Consider the following 20,022-nt stretch of genomic DNA (forward strand, 5'->3'; position numbering starts at 1 on the left):
AATGCTATCGTCAATATTTGTAAAAGCAGAATCGACTGACTTGTCAAACAATAACTGAATGTTTTCAGACAATAGATTTTCTCGAAATACTTCAACTTTATCCTGTTGCCAATAAAACCTATAGGCCTTATTTGAATTTCTTTTAGTGTTATCTAAAGATCTAACATGTTGTGTTTTTACTGCTAAGGTAACAGGTAGATGATCTGATTCAGTACGTGACTGTATGCTAAAGTCACAAACATGGTCAAATAACACAGACGATGATATTATGTAATCTATTACACTTGTCCCGTTGTTACCTATAAAAGTAAAGTCTCCAATTTCTGTATCACCACCACAGCGCCCATTCATAATATGAATATTCATGATAGAACAAAGATCTAGTAAGGATTTACCAAAGTTGTTTAAAGTTCTGTCGGCGGAAAAACGTTTCAAATTAAAATAGTCTGTTAAAAAGTCCCACTGTGATGCAGTTTGGTTTTCTGTATAATCTAGAAGGTCATCTTCTACAAAATCTGGATTTGTACTAGTTCGGGCATTAAAATCTCCGCCACTGAGAATATAAACATCGGGTAAACCAGAAATGATATCTAATAAGGACTCTTGATACAGAAGCACTCCGTTTTTACAGTTTGATGATAGTTTATCATACCAGGTCGAGCTCTCCGGTTGAATGTAAACACATGAGTATAGAATGTCTCTGTCTAAACCAAACAGAACTCGATCGAATAATATGAAGATAGCATTATCTGTTAGCTTTATCCATTTCTTATAACTACAAGACTGACGACGTATTAACACTACCATTCCACCGGATAGTCTCCCACTACTAGAAAATTTATCTGCTGTTTCACTTTCACAGCATGATCAGGGAAGATATTCTGTAATTCTACATCACTACTCCAAGTTTCACTCAGGCCAATTACATCAAATGATTTAACATAGTCAATAAAATCGGTGTCACATAATTTGTGTATAATTCCACCAATGTTCCAAAACAAAAAAGTCACTGAGTCTGTCGGGTTATCATGGTCATTTGTAGTAGTAATGTGTATGTTAGGAATTGGCTGTACATATGAGTGTTTCCGATGCGCCGTAAAATGTTCCTTATGAGACTCAAGGCCCTGGCCACACCCCTAGTGGGTGTCGTCCATGTCCGCGTGACGTGAGTCAGACCTGGGTCTCCGGCTGAGTCCCTGGTTACTTCCACCCCAAGCGTTGTTACGTGTGCGTGAGTGAGCCGTGTTGTTTAAGGGAACTTCCATCAGCTTGTTACCTTTAAAGTAGTAACGCATGTTGGGTTCTCTGTATGCCGTCGCTGTAGCTCCTGACGTTGGAATGTGGTCAAGTCGTTAGCAATCCCCACTCTTTGACTTTTCAATTCACTTCTCAGCTTGACCGACCACCATTTGTCCTCCCAATTGCACATTCTCACTATAATAGGCCTTGGCTTGTCTCCCCACTTTTACCAGACAATCTGTGGGCCCTCTCAATATCCCTGGAGACTAAGGGTGGAAGATCAGTACCTTCCCTGGCCTTATTAAGAATGTCCAGCACTTTCTGCTTACTGTCAGTGTAAGTCTCTCGGTCCTCACCCTCAGGTACATTATACAGAACTAGGTTGTTTCGTCTGCTACGCTGTTCCTGGTCTTCTATCCTATAATCTAACTCCTCTAGATAACTCTCCATATTATGCGCCCGTTCATCTAGTGCGTCAACATCCAGTCTGATCACATGCTGCTCTTGTTTATTGGAATTAATATCATCTCTCAACTTCTGTATGTCAATCTTCATGCTGTTGATATCATCTTTAATCGATCTGATGTCTGTAGCTAATCTGACCTCACTAGCCTTAATCTGTTCCAAAATGGTGCTCATCATCTGCTCTAAGCCAGGGTTGAGTTCTATGTCACCTGACAGCAGAAGCATAGACGGGATCAGTCTCTTAAGAGGCAAAGCTGCTCCTGCCCTCAGGTATTTGTAACTCACGGCACTTGTCAGAGCTGAGCTGTCCGTGACGTCACTACTGTCACACAAATGTAAACAAACATTTCGTTTCGCCACAAGATCAAAATGGGGGGAGCCAGTATCTGCAGAAGCTTCAACCAAGTGCACTAGTGAGAATGATAGCAGGTCACCAAAATCGACTGGGCCCTGCGCTTTCCTTGGATAAAGCTTAATGTTGAATATGAAAAAGAAATCTACCGAACGATTCTTGAGATAGCTCAACATGCAGGTTAACATGCTGAAATCTTCTGAGTGCCGCCGTCACCTTGAAAATTACGTAAAGGCCACAAAAATCGACCGGGTCCTGTTCCTTCCCTAGATAAAGCTTGGTGTTGAATATGAAAATATGAAAAAAAATCTAGTGAACGGTTCTTGAGATAATTCGCTTACACGGGTAGAGTCCTCTTGTGAGCTTGAAATCAAGGTCATCAAAACTGACTGGGACCCGTCTTATGCTGTCATGAACCTAGGTACCAAATATGAAAAGAATCTAGTCTTGATATTCCAATTCGTACATGCAGACAGAGACTTACACTACATTTCCCGCTTTCAACTGTGGGAATAAAGAATCAAGTTTTAAATCATTGTAACATGCACACTTGGCACACCAAGAATTGCAATACCTTTTGGGGGAACATATGATGTAATTAAAGAGTGATAGAGCCTCCCTTTTAAGTTTTCTTAGTCTTGGATCGCCTACTCAAACAAGCGAGATATCCCAATGGAATGATTCACAATGAGGTATTATAAATGCAAATATAGAATTGATCTCATTTGTTTTGTGGGGATTGGCTCCATAGATGACATAAATAAGGTAACATATTGCCTAAATAAAATATTGCAGCAAAAATGTCACTGGCCCAAGGCAGTCCAGATAAACATATTATTACAACTTAATAAAGTAGTCAGACAATAACGAAAGATACAAAGTTAGGTGCAATTAAGACTAAAAAATTGACGATGGTACAGAGGAGGCATCACCTACATATTTAACACACAGTGGCATTGTAGCACAATTCTGACCGACATATCAGTTTTGTAAATTAGCACTGGAAAGAAATGTTTGTGTCTTAAAATATGAAAAAATAAGCATACTAGTACTCATTGGCAGATTGTGCCAACCAAATCCTCATCAGGTTGTTATTATGCCTTGCCCTTGATTCACCCAAGATCGCCTTTGAGAGATGTGTTACAATTCATTAGCATACTTTAATGCACAAAATGTGACATTTACAAGACGTAAAACAGATGACAAAGTCATGGCATAAATTTCCATTCATTTAAATTCACATCATACACAGCAGTAGCAGTAGTAGTAACATCAGCAGCAACAAGGTAGCACAACACATTCATTCATGAGTCACATCCCACTGATGCTTGTTTCTCAGTGATTACAGCAAAGAGACACCTTCCTCTGGACTTTTCACACACATCAAATGGCCTTTATTTAAAAAATAATGTGACTCAGATAAAAAGTATGCTAAAAAATTTCATTCATTACACCAATGTGGCAAACTATACCTGGAGTGTAATTTGTACTTGTCTGGACGAATTTGTACAGTTAAGTAGTCAGCTTCCTATCAGTGCTTGTCGCTTTAACCAAAGTATTAACACACAGAAAATGCAGTATTTACTCCCACAGGTGAGAGGAAGTGCTGTGGGATTAACCTAATGTCTAAGATGTGACTATACTTAAGTGGCTTGTGTGACATTGTGTATGTCTGTCTACACTTAGCCCACGATGATATAACGCATGGATATACTGACTCCAAGCAGTATGTCATTGTTTTCTTCACCTAAAGCCAGGTTCCAGGCTGGGCAACAACAAGTACCATTTAATCATTTAACGTTCTCTGGTCTGACGCAGTTGGGGCGCCAAACCCTGAACCTTTTCCATTGGGTAAAATAATACAATAACAAAGAAAATACTTGAACATGAAAATGTATGACAACATAAATGCTAGGTGGTCGATATCATAACTAGAACATCACAAAAAGTTCAGGTATGAAATACAACACAGAGCAATACAAACATTTTTGCACCAAATATTCCATATGGATTGAACAAAAACAGGTTGATGTTAAACTCAGATGCCTAGCTAATCTATGGTCGAGTCTACCAGTATTATGTAGTGAGAGAGCTAATGTTGATCTAAGTTATCCAGACGGGTTATTGCAAACCCGAAATATTAGATTTTATAATTCATAGAAATTACATTGAACAGATATGGTAGGTTTTATATGTATCATTTCGTAAGGTGAAAGTCAGCAGTTACTCACGATATACCTGTCAGACTCAGTATAGACGTGTAACAAATCATACTGAGGATAAGTTTACTTAGGTTGCATGCTAACCCAGTTGTCAATACCATCTCATATTAACCACTGGGTTTACATGTGATATGTGAAAGTTGATACTAAAACATGGAATGTATACATATCATGTCCTGCATGACACACAACCAACACAGACGGTCCTGGCGAGTTGTACTGACCAACTGGAAAACACTGGTGTTATACATCGTAAATATATGAGATCAGTCAGCTAACCAATGTTTGCTATGAAACAATGAAATCACTGGGACCATATTATTTGTCATATATACATAAATATATACACAGCTTCCATTGCAGATCTGAACCACAGACTTTGACAAGAACATACTGATAAAGAATAATGGAATCATTTTCAAGGTAAAACATTTTTAAAGTTGTCACTGTTAGCATGTCAAGTATATTACAGTTGAACCCCGTTTACTCGTACCCACATATCCGGAAACCCCACCTTGTGGACGATACTTATGTGAAATGAAACTTACATTTGTACTCGCTTAACTGGACCCGCACTGTGGATTTTCAACACTTTCCCATAGATTTACATTAAGAAATGATCCAGTTATCTGGACAGAAGGATCTGTGCACAAGTGCATGTGTATGTGTCACGTCAATACTGTCCATCGCACAACTATGTGATTTCATTCCTAATCTATCTGAAGGCATTTGATGTAAATTGATTAATTAGCCACCATAACACTAGGGGCGCATGTCACTCAGGTTGTTCAATAGGATTTAGCGGGTGTGAGAACATCTCATCAGTAAAGAAAACACATGTTAAGTAGGATAACGGTAAACTACACTGTATTTATACTGTATATAGCACTTATAAATCAACCCCTACTATCTGTTGCGATACAAGTTAAAAATGGCCGGCATGATTGAAGTTATGTGATGCCGTCCAGAAGTTTACCATCTGCAGACATCACAAGTTCAATGCAATGTCATATGTTTCAGGGCATTTAAGAATATGCAGCTGGCAAAATAGAGACATTTTGTCATCAATTTACCTTTTTCATCTAACTTACCACCTGAAGCTTCACACACTATATGATTACGTCTGAGACAACCGGACAATCTGTAACCTGCGTTCCACATTCCATGTTTTATCGGTACACGTATATGTTATGATGATTCACTGTTACTATTACAGACAGATTCTTTCGAAACCAAAACGCCCGGATAAACTGGGTTTGACTGTATTTTGCATTTCATTTCCATTTCAGTCAAGACAGCTGACATTAGTAACAGAAGCAGGAGGAGAGGTCACTTCTATATTCCCACTGGTTGCCATAGAAACCAGCACAGCTGAAGCCCCCTGGCCCCTTCCAGCCAAAGTCTGGTCCTGTGATCACATAGTCCGGGACAAGGTTGGAGAACTGCAACAAGGTGAATATTAAGCAGTAGTCAGTGATATGTCAGTTGTAGTCAGCGATATGTCAGTTGTAGTCAGTGATGTGTCAGTTGTAGTCAGTGATGTGTCAGTTGTAGTCAGTGATGTGTCAGTTGTAGTCAGCGATATGTCAGTTGTAGTCAGTGATGTGTCAGTTGTAGTCAGTGATGTGTCAGTTTTAGTGAACGATAAGTGACAGTTGTAGTCAACAATTTGTTAGCTATAGTCAGTGATGTGTCAGTTGTAGTCAGCGATGTGTCAGTTGTAGTTAGTGATGTGTCAGTTGTAGTCAGCAGACAGCAAAATGTCAGTAATAATTTGGTATTTTAGTTTACTGATGAAGAGAGGAAGAAAGCAACATGTGGATAGGTTCAGAGTGGTTTTGCTGTCCACATTCTGATTTTAAAAACATCTTAATTTTACATAATATTAATAATTGCAATTGCACTAAACACACTAAATGTACTAAACGCACAGAGCACTAAACACCACACTGGAAATATCTCACAGTCCTTAAACAACTCCACTTCCCTTATACTTACTGGGGATCTTGCCATTGGTGGAATGGTTGGTGTAGCAAGGGAGATAATGTCCATCAGTCCTTCTTTGGACAATCCCATGAGGACCAAGGTAAGATGACGCTGACCATTTGGAGCCAGTGTGAGGACACCAGTCCGTGGCTTGGAGAAGAGGCATTTCCCCAACCTAACTATGTCTCCAGAATCTGTCAAAACAGATAGCATTATTGGAGTTACGGACCTATTTTGTTAACGAAGAATTAACCATATCTGATGAGTGTTGAATTTATCAATTTACACTGGATTCTCTAGGTATCCAGTCCAGCAAGAGCTATCATCTCCATGGAGTTCTCAGTGTTCCTACAAATTCACTAGATCCGGTCCAGCAAGAGGATGGATGGCAGGAGGTTCTTGGTGTTCCTACAAACTGACTGTCAACTACAGGGTGTTCTCAACATTCCTACAAACTCACCAGAGACAGATAGGTCCAGTTCAGCAAGAGCTGTGGATGTCAGGAGGTTTTAGGTGTTCCTACAAACTCACCAGAGACAGACAGGTCCAGTCCAGCAAGAGCTGTGGATGTCAGGAGGTTTTAGGTGTTCCTACAAACTCACCAGAGACAGACAGGTCCAGTCCAGCAAGAGCTGTGGATGTCAGCAGGTTCTCAGTGGGACTTCCCAGCAACATGATGTTTCTCCTGTTCACCATGTCCGGGGTGATATCAGTGTCATAGACAATACTGGCAGTGGTGTCAGATGTCAGGTAGAACTGGTTAGCTATGTAGACAGCTGATGTCAACAAAGACTGGGTTGTCATTTGTGACCCCTGCGTACCTGAGACATGAGGTTATATTATCTTTAGTTTATCGACAATTGATCTAGTTATGTTAAATCCAAGGGCAAGACAAACAAGATATACTAATGATGATGACACCCAGCTAAATCTGACCTTACACTGGTATATATACTGTATACTACCAAAGATAAGCCGACCCCATAAATAAGCCAACCCTTAAAATCAGTGTTAAGATGGATTATGGTATCAAAGGGCAGGGCATCCTGTTAGCAAGCACATGGTGTCATCACTCAGCCTTAGTGATCAAGTCCTATCATTTTCACAACTATTATATCAATTGTTACCTCACCTACAATGATCAGAAACTGGCGTTCTGCTACTCTTCTCGCAGGCCCTAAGTTCTCTGGTCCTCTCTCGTGTCTCTCATACACACTTCGATGAACAAACTCCCAGTGCCCTGTAACCAGAGAGACTGGAGGCACTGAACAGAATACATTGCAGTACCATGGAGACACACATCTGTCAAAGGGAAGTCAGTGCACTTAGGTGCGTCAAAGAGCTGCTAATGCTTGGGATAATAATTAGTGCACTGGAATAGCGACACTAACAGTTTCCCCCATACATTGTTGGATTCTCACAAGATCAACAACACGAACAAGACAGGACGAGCGAGTGGGTGAGGAGAGTGAGTGAGTGAGTGAGAGTGAGTGGGAGGGTGGGTGTGTGAGTGAGTGAGTGAGTGAGTGAGTGAGTGTGAGTGAGTGTGAGTGAGAGTGAGTGAGAGCGAGTGGGAGGGTGGGTGTGTAGGTGAGTGAGTGTGGGTGAGTGAGTGAGTGAGAGTGGGTGAGAGTGGGTGAGTGAGTTAGTGAGTGGGTGAGTGAGTGAGTGAGTAAGTGAGTGAGAGAGAGAGAGAGTGGGTGGGTGAGGATAGTGACTGAGTTTGTGGGTGAGTGAGTGAGTGTGCTGAGTGTGAACCCACTTTGAGCCTCACCATGACAGCAGCTGTTTTCATGCTTTATTTTTCTACATAATATCTGTCCACCTCAAGCAAATTGGTATGCTATGTACCAGCCTCACGATCCCCATTTTTTTTTTTACTTTTACCCCTTGGTACCTCCCCAAAAATGCAAAATCTGCAATAAATACATCACAAACTTCAGGAAACAAAATATGCAAGAACCATTTTGTGTGTTTGAGGTTGGTAGAAGTCTCCTAAAATCACACTTAAATATTAAGGTGCATAACAGCGCAATTTGAAACTACAATCAGTTGTTGAAGTGACTCCTCCCTTCATGTTTACTGAAAGAGCTTGTTTTGGAGACACTACCCAAGCCCTTCTAGATGACTTCATCACAAGGACACAACTGATTCTAATGTTTTCACTATTCATACATGATGCAAAGGGTTTAGGGCGTCAGCTCCCAATATATTGTAAACAGTGCCAGCTTGAATATCTGGACACAATGTTTGTGAAAGATCAAGCTAGGGGTGTCCCTATCAGCCCGTCTAAATCTAAATTAAGACATCTAAATCTTTGGCTGTTGATTATGACAGGAATGCATTCAATACCATTCTGAACATATTTTATATGATATTATCAGAGGACATACCATTACCCAAGAGGTACCAAATGACATAGCATTTTCATTTTCTGCAATTATCTTACAAATATTAAACCCCAGTGTGTTGTGATGATCTCATGAACCATATTACCCACTGATGTGAAAGTTTGGGTATTGCTTAGCTAATGATTCCTTCACTATATATCGGAAACATTACAAACATTTGACATCGAGAATATACACTACCTTTTGACGTCCCCCTAAACAGTTATGTCATCACAAGGGAGGAAAGCAACATGTGATTGAATATTTTAATGGTACTGACATCTTTATAGAAACCAATGAATAGTTATGGAACTGACAAACCTTGAAACATTAAAATGGACAAACTACAAAGGACAAACTAGTGTCCTGGAATGTCCAAGGGATGCAACTACTCATAGAAGACTGCACTGAATAAGATGTACCTCCCTAACCCCCATCGCCATTCTGCATGCCATACTTGCCCTGGCATAACAAGATTCATAACTATACACAAATGATTGAATGCTCTGGGGTAGTGTGGTTGCACAAGGCATTCAGCCTTATCACTGATCCTGGCATGGTAAAGGGAAATAACTGTAGGCAAATCACTGAGGGCAGCATGTATCCTCACATCTGACAAAATGTTCAAGGTTAAATAATTCAAATTTCATAAGGAACTATTCAAGCTGCACAGCCATTGTGATCATCCAATCCACGCTCATGACACCTGTCTTGGGGATGGTTTTGTTACTCACCATCAATCCTAGCTAAGTGACTGTTTTCATTCTTTGCCATCTCAGCTAACATGTCTGTTGTCACCATAAAATCTCTGTCAACCTAAATCAAACAGGAGAAGACACCTACATCTTGTTACACGTCAGTCATACATGCTTGTATAGACTTAACATCTCTTTACAGTATTGTGGATTAGGTGAAAGAAATATAAAGTGACATGAATATAAGAAAAATATTTCCATACAACAAATAAAGAGATATGTCAATTATTATTCTTGACCTACTTTGATTATTTTCCTCTAAAATGTGTAACGGACAAGGAAAATGAATGTCCCTGAACTATCTTTCTTTAGCCTTGCAGATCAACAGACCTAGTAAATCATTTTTGAATAAGAGCTCACCCTGATAAATCTTTGCATCCATTGAACTTTTCGCTGTTTGGGCTCCTCAATTCTGAACCGCCATACATTTCTTGTTGTCAGGTGAACAGTATTTCCTGACACATGGCCCTCTACAGTACTCAACCTGTATGGGACGAGTTGACTCAGAATTCTCACTCCCCTCAGACCCTCTCCAAATGCAGGATTAATTGTTGTGAGGGTAAACTGATCTTCAGCTGCTTGCTGGGAGTACTTATTGTCATTGGTGCCTCCAGTGCAGTCATTGTCATCTGCAGTACAACCCCCGCTGTTGAACTGAGATGCGATGTACTTGGACTTGAAATCCCGCAGTTGCTGATCATTGACCACGCCACCATCATTCGTCTGCCTGGCAGGCAAAGTAGAGGATCTCCTGGTTACAAGCATCCAATACTGTCATAATGTCTCTTACAGGCTCACCTACAGCAAACTTAACAATTGTTAATCTGCAAGTCAATAAACTCAAATTGAATGGCATAAACTGCTTAAATTGTCATAGGAATAATCAGATATGCCAAAATTTGACATCACATGTTCCTCATCCCTTGAGAATTCCCAAACCAAGCTCTCAATTTTCAGACTCACCTCAGGTTACCAAAGACACTACACCCATGTCCCCATGTGTCCCATCAAGACACTCCATCCATCTCACCAATTTCACCATCAAGACATCCAGCCTGTCTCACCGCGTGCACCACCCAGACACCCCATCCATCTCACCATGTGGCCCATCAAGACACCCCACCCAACTCACCATGTGTCCCACCAAGACACTCCCTCCAACTCACCATGTGGCCCACCAAGACACCCAACCCAACTCACTATGTGTCCCATCAAGATCGCCCATCCAACTCACCATGTGGCCCACCCAGACACCAGATCCATCTTACAATGTGTCCCATCCAGTCACCACACCTACTTCACTGTGTGTTTCACCCAAATACCACAGCCATCTCACCATGTGTCCCATCAAGACAACCCACCAATCTCACCATGTGTCCCACCACCAGTGCTCCTTGCCAGCCAGCTCTGTGTAGTTGGCGGGAACACGGTACTCCTGGAGCAGACGGTACATCCTCCGAACGTAGAAAGGGTGGACAGTCCTATCATCTGCCCCAATACGAGCCAACACTGGGATATGCTGGAATAAACATACATCTGTCTGAATCATAAACTAACAAATGTTTGCCGCTAAAGAAGAAGATCTTTAATTTCAGTTGAGAATGAGATGAATGCTGAATACTTCCCAAAGAGACATTGACGCCAAGCATGAAACAACATAAGGTCACCATATCACCTTGTTTTTGATAGCTACCAAGTGTCCACTGACTCAAGAACAAGACAGAGGTCGTAACCATAGGCACCTCCTAATGTGACAAACGTATTACTCTTTCCTTCTCTCAATGACCTGTTAGTCATTACCTGAAGATTGGAGACATGTCTGTCAGCATCATTTTCAGCAATACATGCTTCCATAACGGCCTTGACTGCTGGGTCAGCATGACTGGTGGACAGGTCATGTCTGAAATGAGGTGAGTGAGTGAGTCAAGATCACATTGCAAAGATATATCAGTCTGAAACAAGCACACACAATGCTAGGGACAAGGTAAGGGCAAAGCTGAGATCAGAAATCACAAAGTTTCTGCAGAGGAAATGATGGCACCTTTATAAAACAGACCACTAATGCTCCTGAAAGTATAAAAATAATATCCCTGTTTATATTCCTGAAAAGACAGTTTTGTTAACCTGACAGAAAGTGTGCCCTCACTTGAAGAACAGGTTGCTGTCTCCGTACTCCTCCTTCTTGATCCAGCCTGCCAGGGACACCAGGGCCAGAGCTCGGTCTGGGAAGTGGGTCGCTAGATGCCACGCCCCATGACCCCCCATGGAGTGACCTGTCACGGAGATGTACATGGTATTATTAACTGCAGTGTCTACAATCAGTGCTTTCACTTGCTTGACGACGGCATTTGAATCTATGTTGAAACGTCACCTGTACAGAATAAAGAAGTGGTATATCCATAAAGACACAGTCCTCCTCCTTCATGTACCCAACTTCTAGAATAACAATCAAAGAAAACAGTGCTTTGGGACAAACAGCATAATATTGTCATTACTTCTACATTTGGATTACGAAAAAAATGACATTTTACTTTAGTGCAATGTTGTTACATTAAAGCTTTACCTTGAATTCAAGATAAATGTGTGAAGACAAGCCAACTGTTCTATGAAATTACCTGCAAAGATGACGTGGTCTGGGTCAGCCTTGTCCTCTATCCAGGCCGATGTGTGCACAATATCTGTGACAGCCAACATGGCTGACATCGCCGTCAGTGCACCAGGCCCCTCCCAGTTGTGGGCTCCATGCCTGACATAATGCGTAAGAATATAGGTGAATCTCGTTAACACGAATTGAATGACAAAAATCACATAAATCAATCCTAAATACTAGAAAAGAGTATCTGACCCCATTTCATATGTATATTGTGTATAAAAATTCTTAATGCATATGACACAGCCAAGTGATAGTCTAAAATCATATTTCCAATATGGCTGGCATGGCACATAATATATATCAATGCCTTATGCATTCACTGAAGATGTCAATAAGATATAACTAAATACAGTTTAATGTGGCAGAAAAAGAGAAAGAGAGAATGCATTATAAATATTACAAAAGTGATGTCCTACCTTGTAGGAGCTACAAGCCAAGCATGTTCAACTCCAAATTCAAACTCCTTGCCCACCATTTTCTTGTAACTGTCTGCCTGGTTTTGTGGTGGTACTGTCGTGCCATGAAGAGACAATACAACTGGACACAGATGACCACGACATGACCTGATTGGTTGCACAGCTGCACCATGCTGTACCGACCCATCATGGTCCAAAAACGTAAACAAGAAAGATTCTCCAGCTTTGCGACATCTGATATTGAGCGGGAAGTTCTCTTCTCCCTCAGATGTTGATACTGCTATCTCGACTTCAATGTCCCGACAAGCAGGTAATATTTTGGGAGATTTGTTTAAAATTTTAACATGGAAAGGCCTAATTTGCCCTGGTGCAACAGCAAGTTCATTTTTCAATGGTTTAATTTCAAGCATTTCTCCTTCTGATTGGTCAGTAACCATCAAACGAAAATGTTTTACCCATCTGGTTGGATGATAGTTTGCTACTGGTAATGATATGTATCGCCCAAAAATATTACCATCATATAAGTCAGGAAGGAAGGTAGGGGATAACACTTCAAAGTTTTTTGGCATAACTGATAATACACAGTTAAAAGTTGCTGACATCTTTGCCCTCAGCCTTATATGGAGTGAATGTATCCCTCGACTCAACCTGACACCAAACGAAAATTTACTTCGATGATATAAATCTCCAGCATACAACATCCCATCAATATAGGCAGAACTCACACCCATACACTGGACAATGAAATTCAAATGGTCAGCATTGACTGCAAAATCTCCAACTATCCATCCCTGCCATTCAGTTATTCCCATCGACCCAAGTGAACTCACAAGGTCATTCCAGTTGACCTTTGGTGTTATTTTTAACATTTGCTCCTTTGACTTTTGGTGGTATGGCATCCACTTCACCACACCATCTGGTACTAACTCAGAAAAGAATTTACTCTCTTTCTGAAAGCGATATTTTGAGACATTTTGTATTCCACCAAATGCCTCAACTGGATCTCCATCTAGTTCCATTTTGCCAATCACAAAAGGTCCAATAAAATGCCAGTCTTTAATGAATGGTGTGTGCTGTCCTGTGTGTTTGGTAGCTTGTTTAAAGCATGCATTTATTTGGGATCCCACTGGGTCTTTCCTAAGGAGGTATATATGTCCAAGAACAGACCACAGGAAACCATCATCTGGGTAGTCCAAGAGATACCGAATGATACAACGAGCTGTGCCATCATCCTGAAAATATCAGAATACAGATGTAATGTTCGGAAATTCTGTTGTAGACATTCAAACTGTTTCACAGAAATCTACAGAGAGACAAAGTTATGATTCAACAGAGACAACTCTGTGGTTGCCCAACACTAAGTGTCTTATCCATACAGAAGTCATGCTGGGAGCTGTCTTGGTCAAGCAACACTTTCAGAGACTTCTAGGTTATTTGTGTCAATCTGGCAGTTGCTGAGACTCTTTGAAGGAAATATGGTAGGAGGACTAACCAGAACTGAATACAGAGACCACATGACATGACAAACCATACTGATGCACAACACAGTTATAACTGTATGACTTCGACCCCATGCCAAGTGTTAAAAAAACCATCACCCAATGCCAAGTATAAGTCTCTATTCATTTTGGGCAATCAAATGATTGTATAATTACATGTCCATTGCCTGCTAGATATTTCTGCTTACGGTTTCAAACTGCAAATAAAGTATGTTGATTTTTATTCTTTCGTAATTTCAACATCATGATTATGTCATAAAAATCAGGGCAAGTGGAAAATTAGTAAAAGACAAGTTCCTTTTTTATCACTTGCCCTGTGCCAAGTGACTTTTAAAAATATTTTTGAACCCCTGCATGCAGTGAATAGGAATTTGAACACCACACCGACAGACATCATCACACGACAAAATCGTGATTGCGTTACTTGCATTACTTCATGAATTGTGACATTTTTAGCACAATTCATGAATGAAGGATGTGGGGTGACCTCAAGTGTTGAGACATTCCTTTCACATTACCCCATTACTACTGTCTCAATATATCTTGCTATATTCAGACCTCATTACACCATGTTCTTTAGTAGTATAGGGAATGACAGTTCTAAAACACTTTCAAGAAAAGTCTCTACAAAGCCTTATTTAGTAAATAAGGCTTTGGTTGGGACCTTAGCTCTTGCTACTATTACCCCTACTACAAAAAAGTTGGCGTGCCTACTTGCTATTATTACCGTGTGTTGGTAGGAGGTAACACTGTGCCGTACGGTATGATCAATAATTCTTCTCTTACAAAACCCCTACCCGGCCCATCCCTCAAGTAGTATAAGTTAGGTTCGTCGGCTTTCATATCCACTTTATCTATGTTGTAAGTTTTGACTGACCATATAGGATCGGTGGCCCGCTTACGGCTATCACCCTCGTGTTCCCCCGGCTGGTATAGATACCTCACTAGGGCCCTATCTGGTATCTGTTTCTCCTTCCCACGCAATGGAGCGGCCGACTCTGCAACTATTGATTTTAGTTTGATAGCGTCTGCCGGTTTCTTACCGGTGAGACGGGTGACTTCATGGTTGATTGCCGACACCACCTTGGGTAACCTCGTGACCCATTCAGTCGATCGTTTTCCAGGGGTGGCCATCTCCCTAGCATACTGATGGCCGAACAAGCGCTCAGCCAAAGTCCTATTAAATCTCTCAACTATGGCTTGGCTGCGATGGGCTCTGGCCGACCTTTGTATCGTGTTTGGCTAGCAGTTGTGACACGGCACTCATGAACTCCCGTCCGGGGTCAACTTGCAGCTCTGTTGGCCACGTCAGCGGGCTGCGTTTGTATATGCGTTCGAATCCTCTGGCTACCTGGGCCGAATCTTTCGTGGTCAAGGGTTCGGCTTCCTTGTAACGACTGGCTACGTCCACTACGGTTAAGGCATACTTGTACCTCTTGTCGTGGGGTAGGAACAGTAGGTCTGCCTGGTGAACGATATTAGGTATGTTAATACCGAACCTCCTTCTAGGCACGTAGCGTGGTGCCGGCAAATAGATCTGCCACAGGGCTTGTTTTTCAAGCCACGCTTTGGCTTCCTCCGGGGGTACTCGCGCTATTTTAGCTAGCTTATCTACTGCGCTAGCTCCTTTCCAGTACCCACGCGGGCTGTAGTAAATAGCCTCAAATTTTTTCATGTCCATACGCGTATGTGTTTATCCCATCAATAGCTATCCAACGTTTCGTGTCCATAGGCGACAGGGATGTCTTGTTTATAGTCAGTCCGTATATCTTATGTCCATCACTTCTAAGTGTGTTCATTTTATGCCTAAAGGTACGGGTCTTGAACAGGGCTTCTTTGAATCTGGCGTGTTTGATGTGTTGTTTCACCACATACTTCTTAACCCCCTTAGCCTTCCGGATCTCACTATTGTCGGCTTTCAGTATGGAGTACATCTTAGGTCTCAAACCTATGTACTCGGCTATGGGCGTGCCAGCACACTCGTCCTTCATCTTACCTAGGACCTTTTTATTTACCGTACTGTGTATGGCATGGGTCTTAGGGTAGTCGCTGGTGTCGTATAAATCGAGGTGTTTTTTCATGTCCTCGTACACGTCCTCGGTTCGAATCTCCATCAGCAGGGAATCCATGTCAGTGTACAGCACTTCACACCTGTCACCGTACTGTTTTTTGAGCTCGTTGTAGTAAAAGTCGTACATCAGGTGTTTGGATAAATCGAGGATGCTCATCCCCACGTAAACAGGCCGGTTGAATTTTATGTGGCTTTTCTTCATGTGTAGGGCAACCAGGTTGTCTGTGAATATCTTACTACGGTTGAATGCCGGACTGGCTATCAATCTCCTGAGCTTGTCTTCCTCACTAGACCGAACCAGCTTCACGGTCACGCATTTCCTCAGGTTCTCCATAGTCTTACCAAACACCGAGTTGTTCATGAGCTTGTAGAGATTTTTCTCAAAATCACTGGTGGCTTTTTTTCGTAGGTCTGTGTTCATTCTGATGTAGGGCTCCATCCATGGGCTCTGGTCGAACATGAGCACCCTGTGTATTTTGGTCAGCCTCATACCCAACGACAGGTACAGCTGTAGGTTGCGATAGTGAACGATGTACTTGGTCTTATTCATTAAGTTAGGCACGAGTTTTTCAACGTCTGTCACACGCCCACCTAACAAGTTATGTTGGTACTCAGACATCCAGTCTGGGTTAACCCTCATACGTTCAGGGGCCAGGGGGTAGCTGTTGTGCGATGTGTGTAATTCCTTGGGATACTCTAAGTCAACCTCGAGGATATACCCTTTGTTAGAATCTGGTGCAACCCCCATAACATCAACGTGGGGTACCCATTCGAATCCCCCTGTAGGTAGATACTGGCTCATGGCCCAGCCGTACAGGTTGTTTGCGTCTAGGTAGAGAATGTGATTGGTTGGCTTGTTAGGATCGTAACCTTTCACGTATTGATTATTTGCTTTCGCGTATCGTTTGGATGCCATGGAAATCCCACCTCGCAAGCCTTTCTCAATGAATAGGTGCATGTCGTAATCTGTGAGCAATTCCAAATTAACTCCGGTCTTTTTAAGCAAGGCGTCCCACGACAGACCTGGGCTGGTGTAATACCATGCGGGGTCGAGTTTATACTGCTTGAAACACATCCGCCTAAACGTCTCAAACACGTCTGCTAACAGCAGTACATCTGTCCTCAAGTACAGGTCGTGATAATCACCCAGGTTCTTACAACCCAGTTTATTCCATACGTTAGTCGCGTGCGAGTAATCATCTCGTGAGACGGACGCCTCATTCAGCTTGCTATAAAAGCAGTCAATAGGGGGTAGTCTGGTTTCGGTGAACTTGGCCCAACTATCCATGTACTCATAGGGGTACACACCCTTCCTCATAAGCAGGGGTCTAGTCTCGGCGTCTGTGTATCGATCGGTGATAGGGAAGGTATTGTTGGCCTTGACCAGACTGTCGAGTGACGACAGGAGGAACTGAAACGAGTCAATGAACCTAAGTCCGTTTAAGCTGAAGGAGATGTATCTCTCCATGTTGTTGGGGATGCACGTTATATTACCATCGATTTTCGCGATGGCCTGCATGATCATGTGTGAGTCGTACCCTCTCAAGTTGTGAAAGACAACGGGGATGTTTATTGTCTTAGGGTTGATTTTAAGCTTGAGGTTGCACGCGCTGTGAGCGGCGCCTCTATACTTACCAGTTATGTGGCAGTGATCTCTCACCGAATCACCGTTAAGTGGTGAGACACACGTGACATTTAGTGCTACGCTTGTGAGCTAGCTTGTCGTCTTGGGTCAGACGCATGGGAGCGATTTTATACAATGCATTCCTAATAATTTTTTCTTCCTCCTGCAAACACTTTAGAAACCTTTCAGCCGCGTCAGGGCCCCTATACACTACCGGAGCTTTCGTTTCCCTGTCACAACGGACGACAATGTATCCAAACCCACAGGTTTTATGCTCTTGTGTCTTGTGGGTGAAGCTACCACTGGGGGGTGTGGGGGAATCCCCACCCACAACCAAGGCTTCGAAGTCGGCGTATATGACATAAGGCACAGACATTTGGTTCTTGTGGTTACTGAATTTTAGGATTTTGTTATCTTCCTTAGGCATGTCGACTCGTATAGCCGTCTGCCCCACACCTTGGCAATCCTCCTGGTGGGATTCTAATAAATCAGCTCGACTGAAACCGTGTAGGCATCGTACACAAAAGGGTTTTTCCCCATCGTGTTTCGACTGGTCGTGCAACAACCGGCTGAGATGTTTTATCCACGTGTAGTGATACTTTTCACCTCGTTGGATCATGAATATATTGATAACGCGACCCACGGGTCCACCCAATCTGTGTACTATTGTTTTGTTACCTTCGTGTCCAAAGACATTTATAGCCAGATTATTCTGTTTTTCTACTTTAATGATCTGGGATATGGGGGTGGGTTCATCTATACCATCCCAGTTGAGCCCATCATCCTGAGGATAATTAGAAGGCCTGTTCGGATTAGTGTCAGCTGGAAATAAGGCTGACCTGATAGCTAACCTCAGGCAATCGTTTCCTCTATTCTTAACGTTTACTATGGCATGTTTGTTCCTATAGTAGGGGGGCAAGGCTAGGTATGACCCGCCTCTGAACGGCACGTAGTTAGCTATATCTAGATAGACATTATCGATTTTATCTACAGCCCACCCGGACCCCAAGTGTGTGTAGCGTTCTAGGTATTCTCGTATCTGCTGAAAACTGGTATCGATTGATGTGTCAATGGTCTCTGTATGTGTGACGACCTCTTGTTGACCTCGGAAGTAAGGCTGAACATATTCAATGGTACTCCCAACCTGCTTATCGAGCGACATTTTCACTGTGATCTGAAACTTGATACTTCCTAGGTTATTTAGTTCCTGGTTGACCTTATCAGCTATCAAAGGTTTGATATCTGTAATGTCTATGTTTCTATCAACATGCATGCGCCAACCTCTCAAATAGTTGCCTACAGCGCGCTCAGTGCGCACGAACTGTAGGTCAATAGCTCTATTCTGTCGTAATAATTCTACAAGCTGTGGTTTTCTCATACGGGAATACCCGCCTAAACCCAAATCGTGTGCCTCGGCTTTCAGTTGTTTTACAGTGGGACGTGCTACGGGGGCATGTGATAACAATGCGGTTAACCCGGCTCTCCCCAGGTTTGAATAACCCGTGTATCCAAGCTGTTTTGCTTGAGCTTTTAATTGTGTTACCGTAGGAGGGGCTTCTAAACCTAGTAATCTCAACAATGCTGACTTCCGCATTCGAGAATACCCGATCACACCTCTCTGTTTTGCGACCCGCTTCAGCTCGCGCACAGTAGCCATAGTGTTTACACCTAAGAGAACCAATGTCTAATTGGTTCACAGTAAAGGGAGGTAACCCTTAAGTGGCTGTTTCACACACTGTTGGATATGTTTAATTGGAGTCTATCTTGAGCAGTCGCCTACGTTCTTTTATGTAGCCTTTTTTATTCTCGTAGATGAGTTGATGTCTGACTACGTTCGCTCCGTGAGCTTTACATAGACAGTAGTGTCCTTTAACCCCGATACCACACACATAACACGTGTAGTTAGGACTTCCCATATGGAAACAACAGAACCCCTGATTCCTGCATTTCCTACCACAGGCCTCGGTCTTCCCCATAAGTATGTATTCGCATCGGTATGGAGCGGGTCTGTTTACTTATATAGGTATTTTAATTTAATTGCTTCGCAACCAACGCAGTAGCTGCTATACCCAACACTATGAAGCCCAGTTCACGATTCATTTGTCCCTTGGATGGTGTGTAGTACTGAGCGAGTGTGGGTTTATTGAGCGGTTCCAATTGTTTACCAGTTAGTAGGTAGTATTCTTTCATTGCTTCATCGACATCGTTGAATGTTTGAACGGCATGGTTTTCACGCTGGAGTTGTTCATTAATAAAATCGATCCTCTGGAGGCGTTTTTTAGCGTACTCGGCCTGTGCCCTTTGTAATTTCTCAGTAGCGAGATCGTGTCGCTTCCTTTCTTCCTGCCGC

At 42.3% G+C, this 20,022-nt stretch overlaps 1 protein-coding gene across 2 annotated transcripts in view; it reads right to left on the bottom strand.

The window, feature by feature from the left end:
* Window positions 1-742: 742 nt before the first annotated feature.
* LOC137294468 (uncharacterized) overlaps window positions 743-20,022 on the bottom strand; it is a 28,927-nt gene continuing 9,647 nt past the window's right edge. Inside the window, exons 3-13 of one of the 2 annotated variants that reach the window (XM_067825489.1) lie at window positions 12,479-13,710; window positions 12,025-12,155; window positions 11,556-11,682; window positions 11,210-11,309; window positions 10,780-10,928; window positions 9,770-10,136; window positions 9,389-9,470; window positions 7,397-7,504; window positions 6,867-7,085; window positions 6,277-6,458; window positions 743-5,720 (exon numbers count right to left, since the gene is read on the bottom strand). In XM_067825489.1, coding sequence (XP_067681590.1) covers window positions 5,583-5,720; window positions 6,277-6,458; window positions 6,867-7,085; window positions 7,397-7,504; window positions 9,389-9,470; window positions 9,770-10,136; window positions 10,780-10,928; window positions 11,210-11,309; window positions 11,556-11,682; window positions 12,025-12,155; window positions 12,479-13,710 — 2,835 coding nt within the window. In that variant the 3' untranslated portion in view covers window positions 743-5,582. Of the gene's footprint in view, window positions 5,721-6,276; window positions 6,459-6,795; window positions 7,086-7,396; window positions 7,505-9,388; window positions 9,471-9,769; window positions 10,137-10,779; window positions 10,929-11,209; window positions 11,310-11,555; window positions 11,683-12,024; window positions 12,156-12,478; window positions 13,711-20,022 lie in introns of those variants that run through there. The other variant, XM_067825490.1, reaches the window with a different exon arrangement.

Source organism: Haliotis asinina, chromosome 8, assembly GCF_037392515.1.
Source record: "Haliotis asinina isolate JCU_RB_2024 chromosome 8, JCU_Hal_asi_v2, whole genome shotgun sequence".
Lineage (NCBI taxonomy): Eukaryota > Metazoa > Mollusca > Gastropoda > Lepetellida > Haliotidae > Haliotis > Haliotis asinina.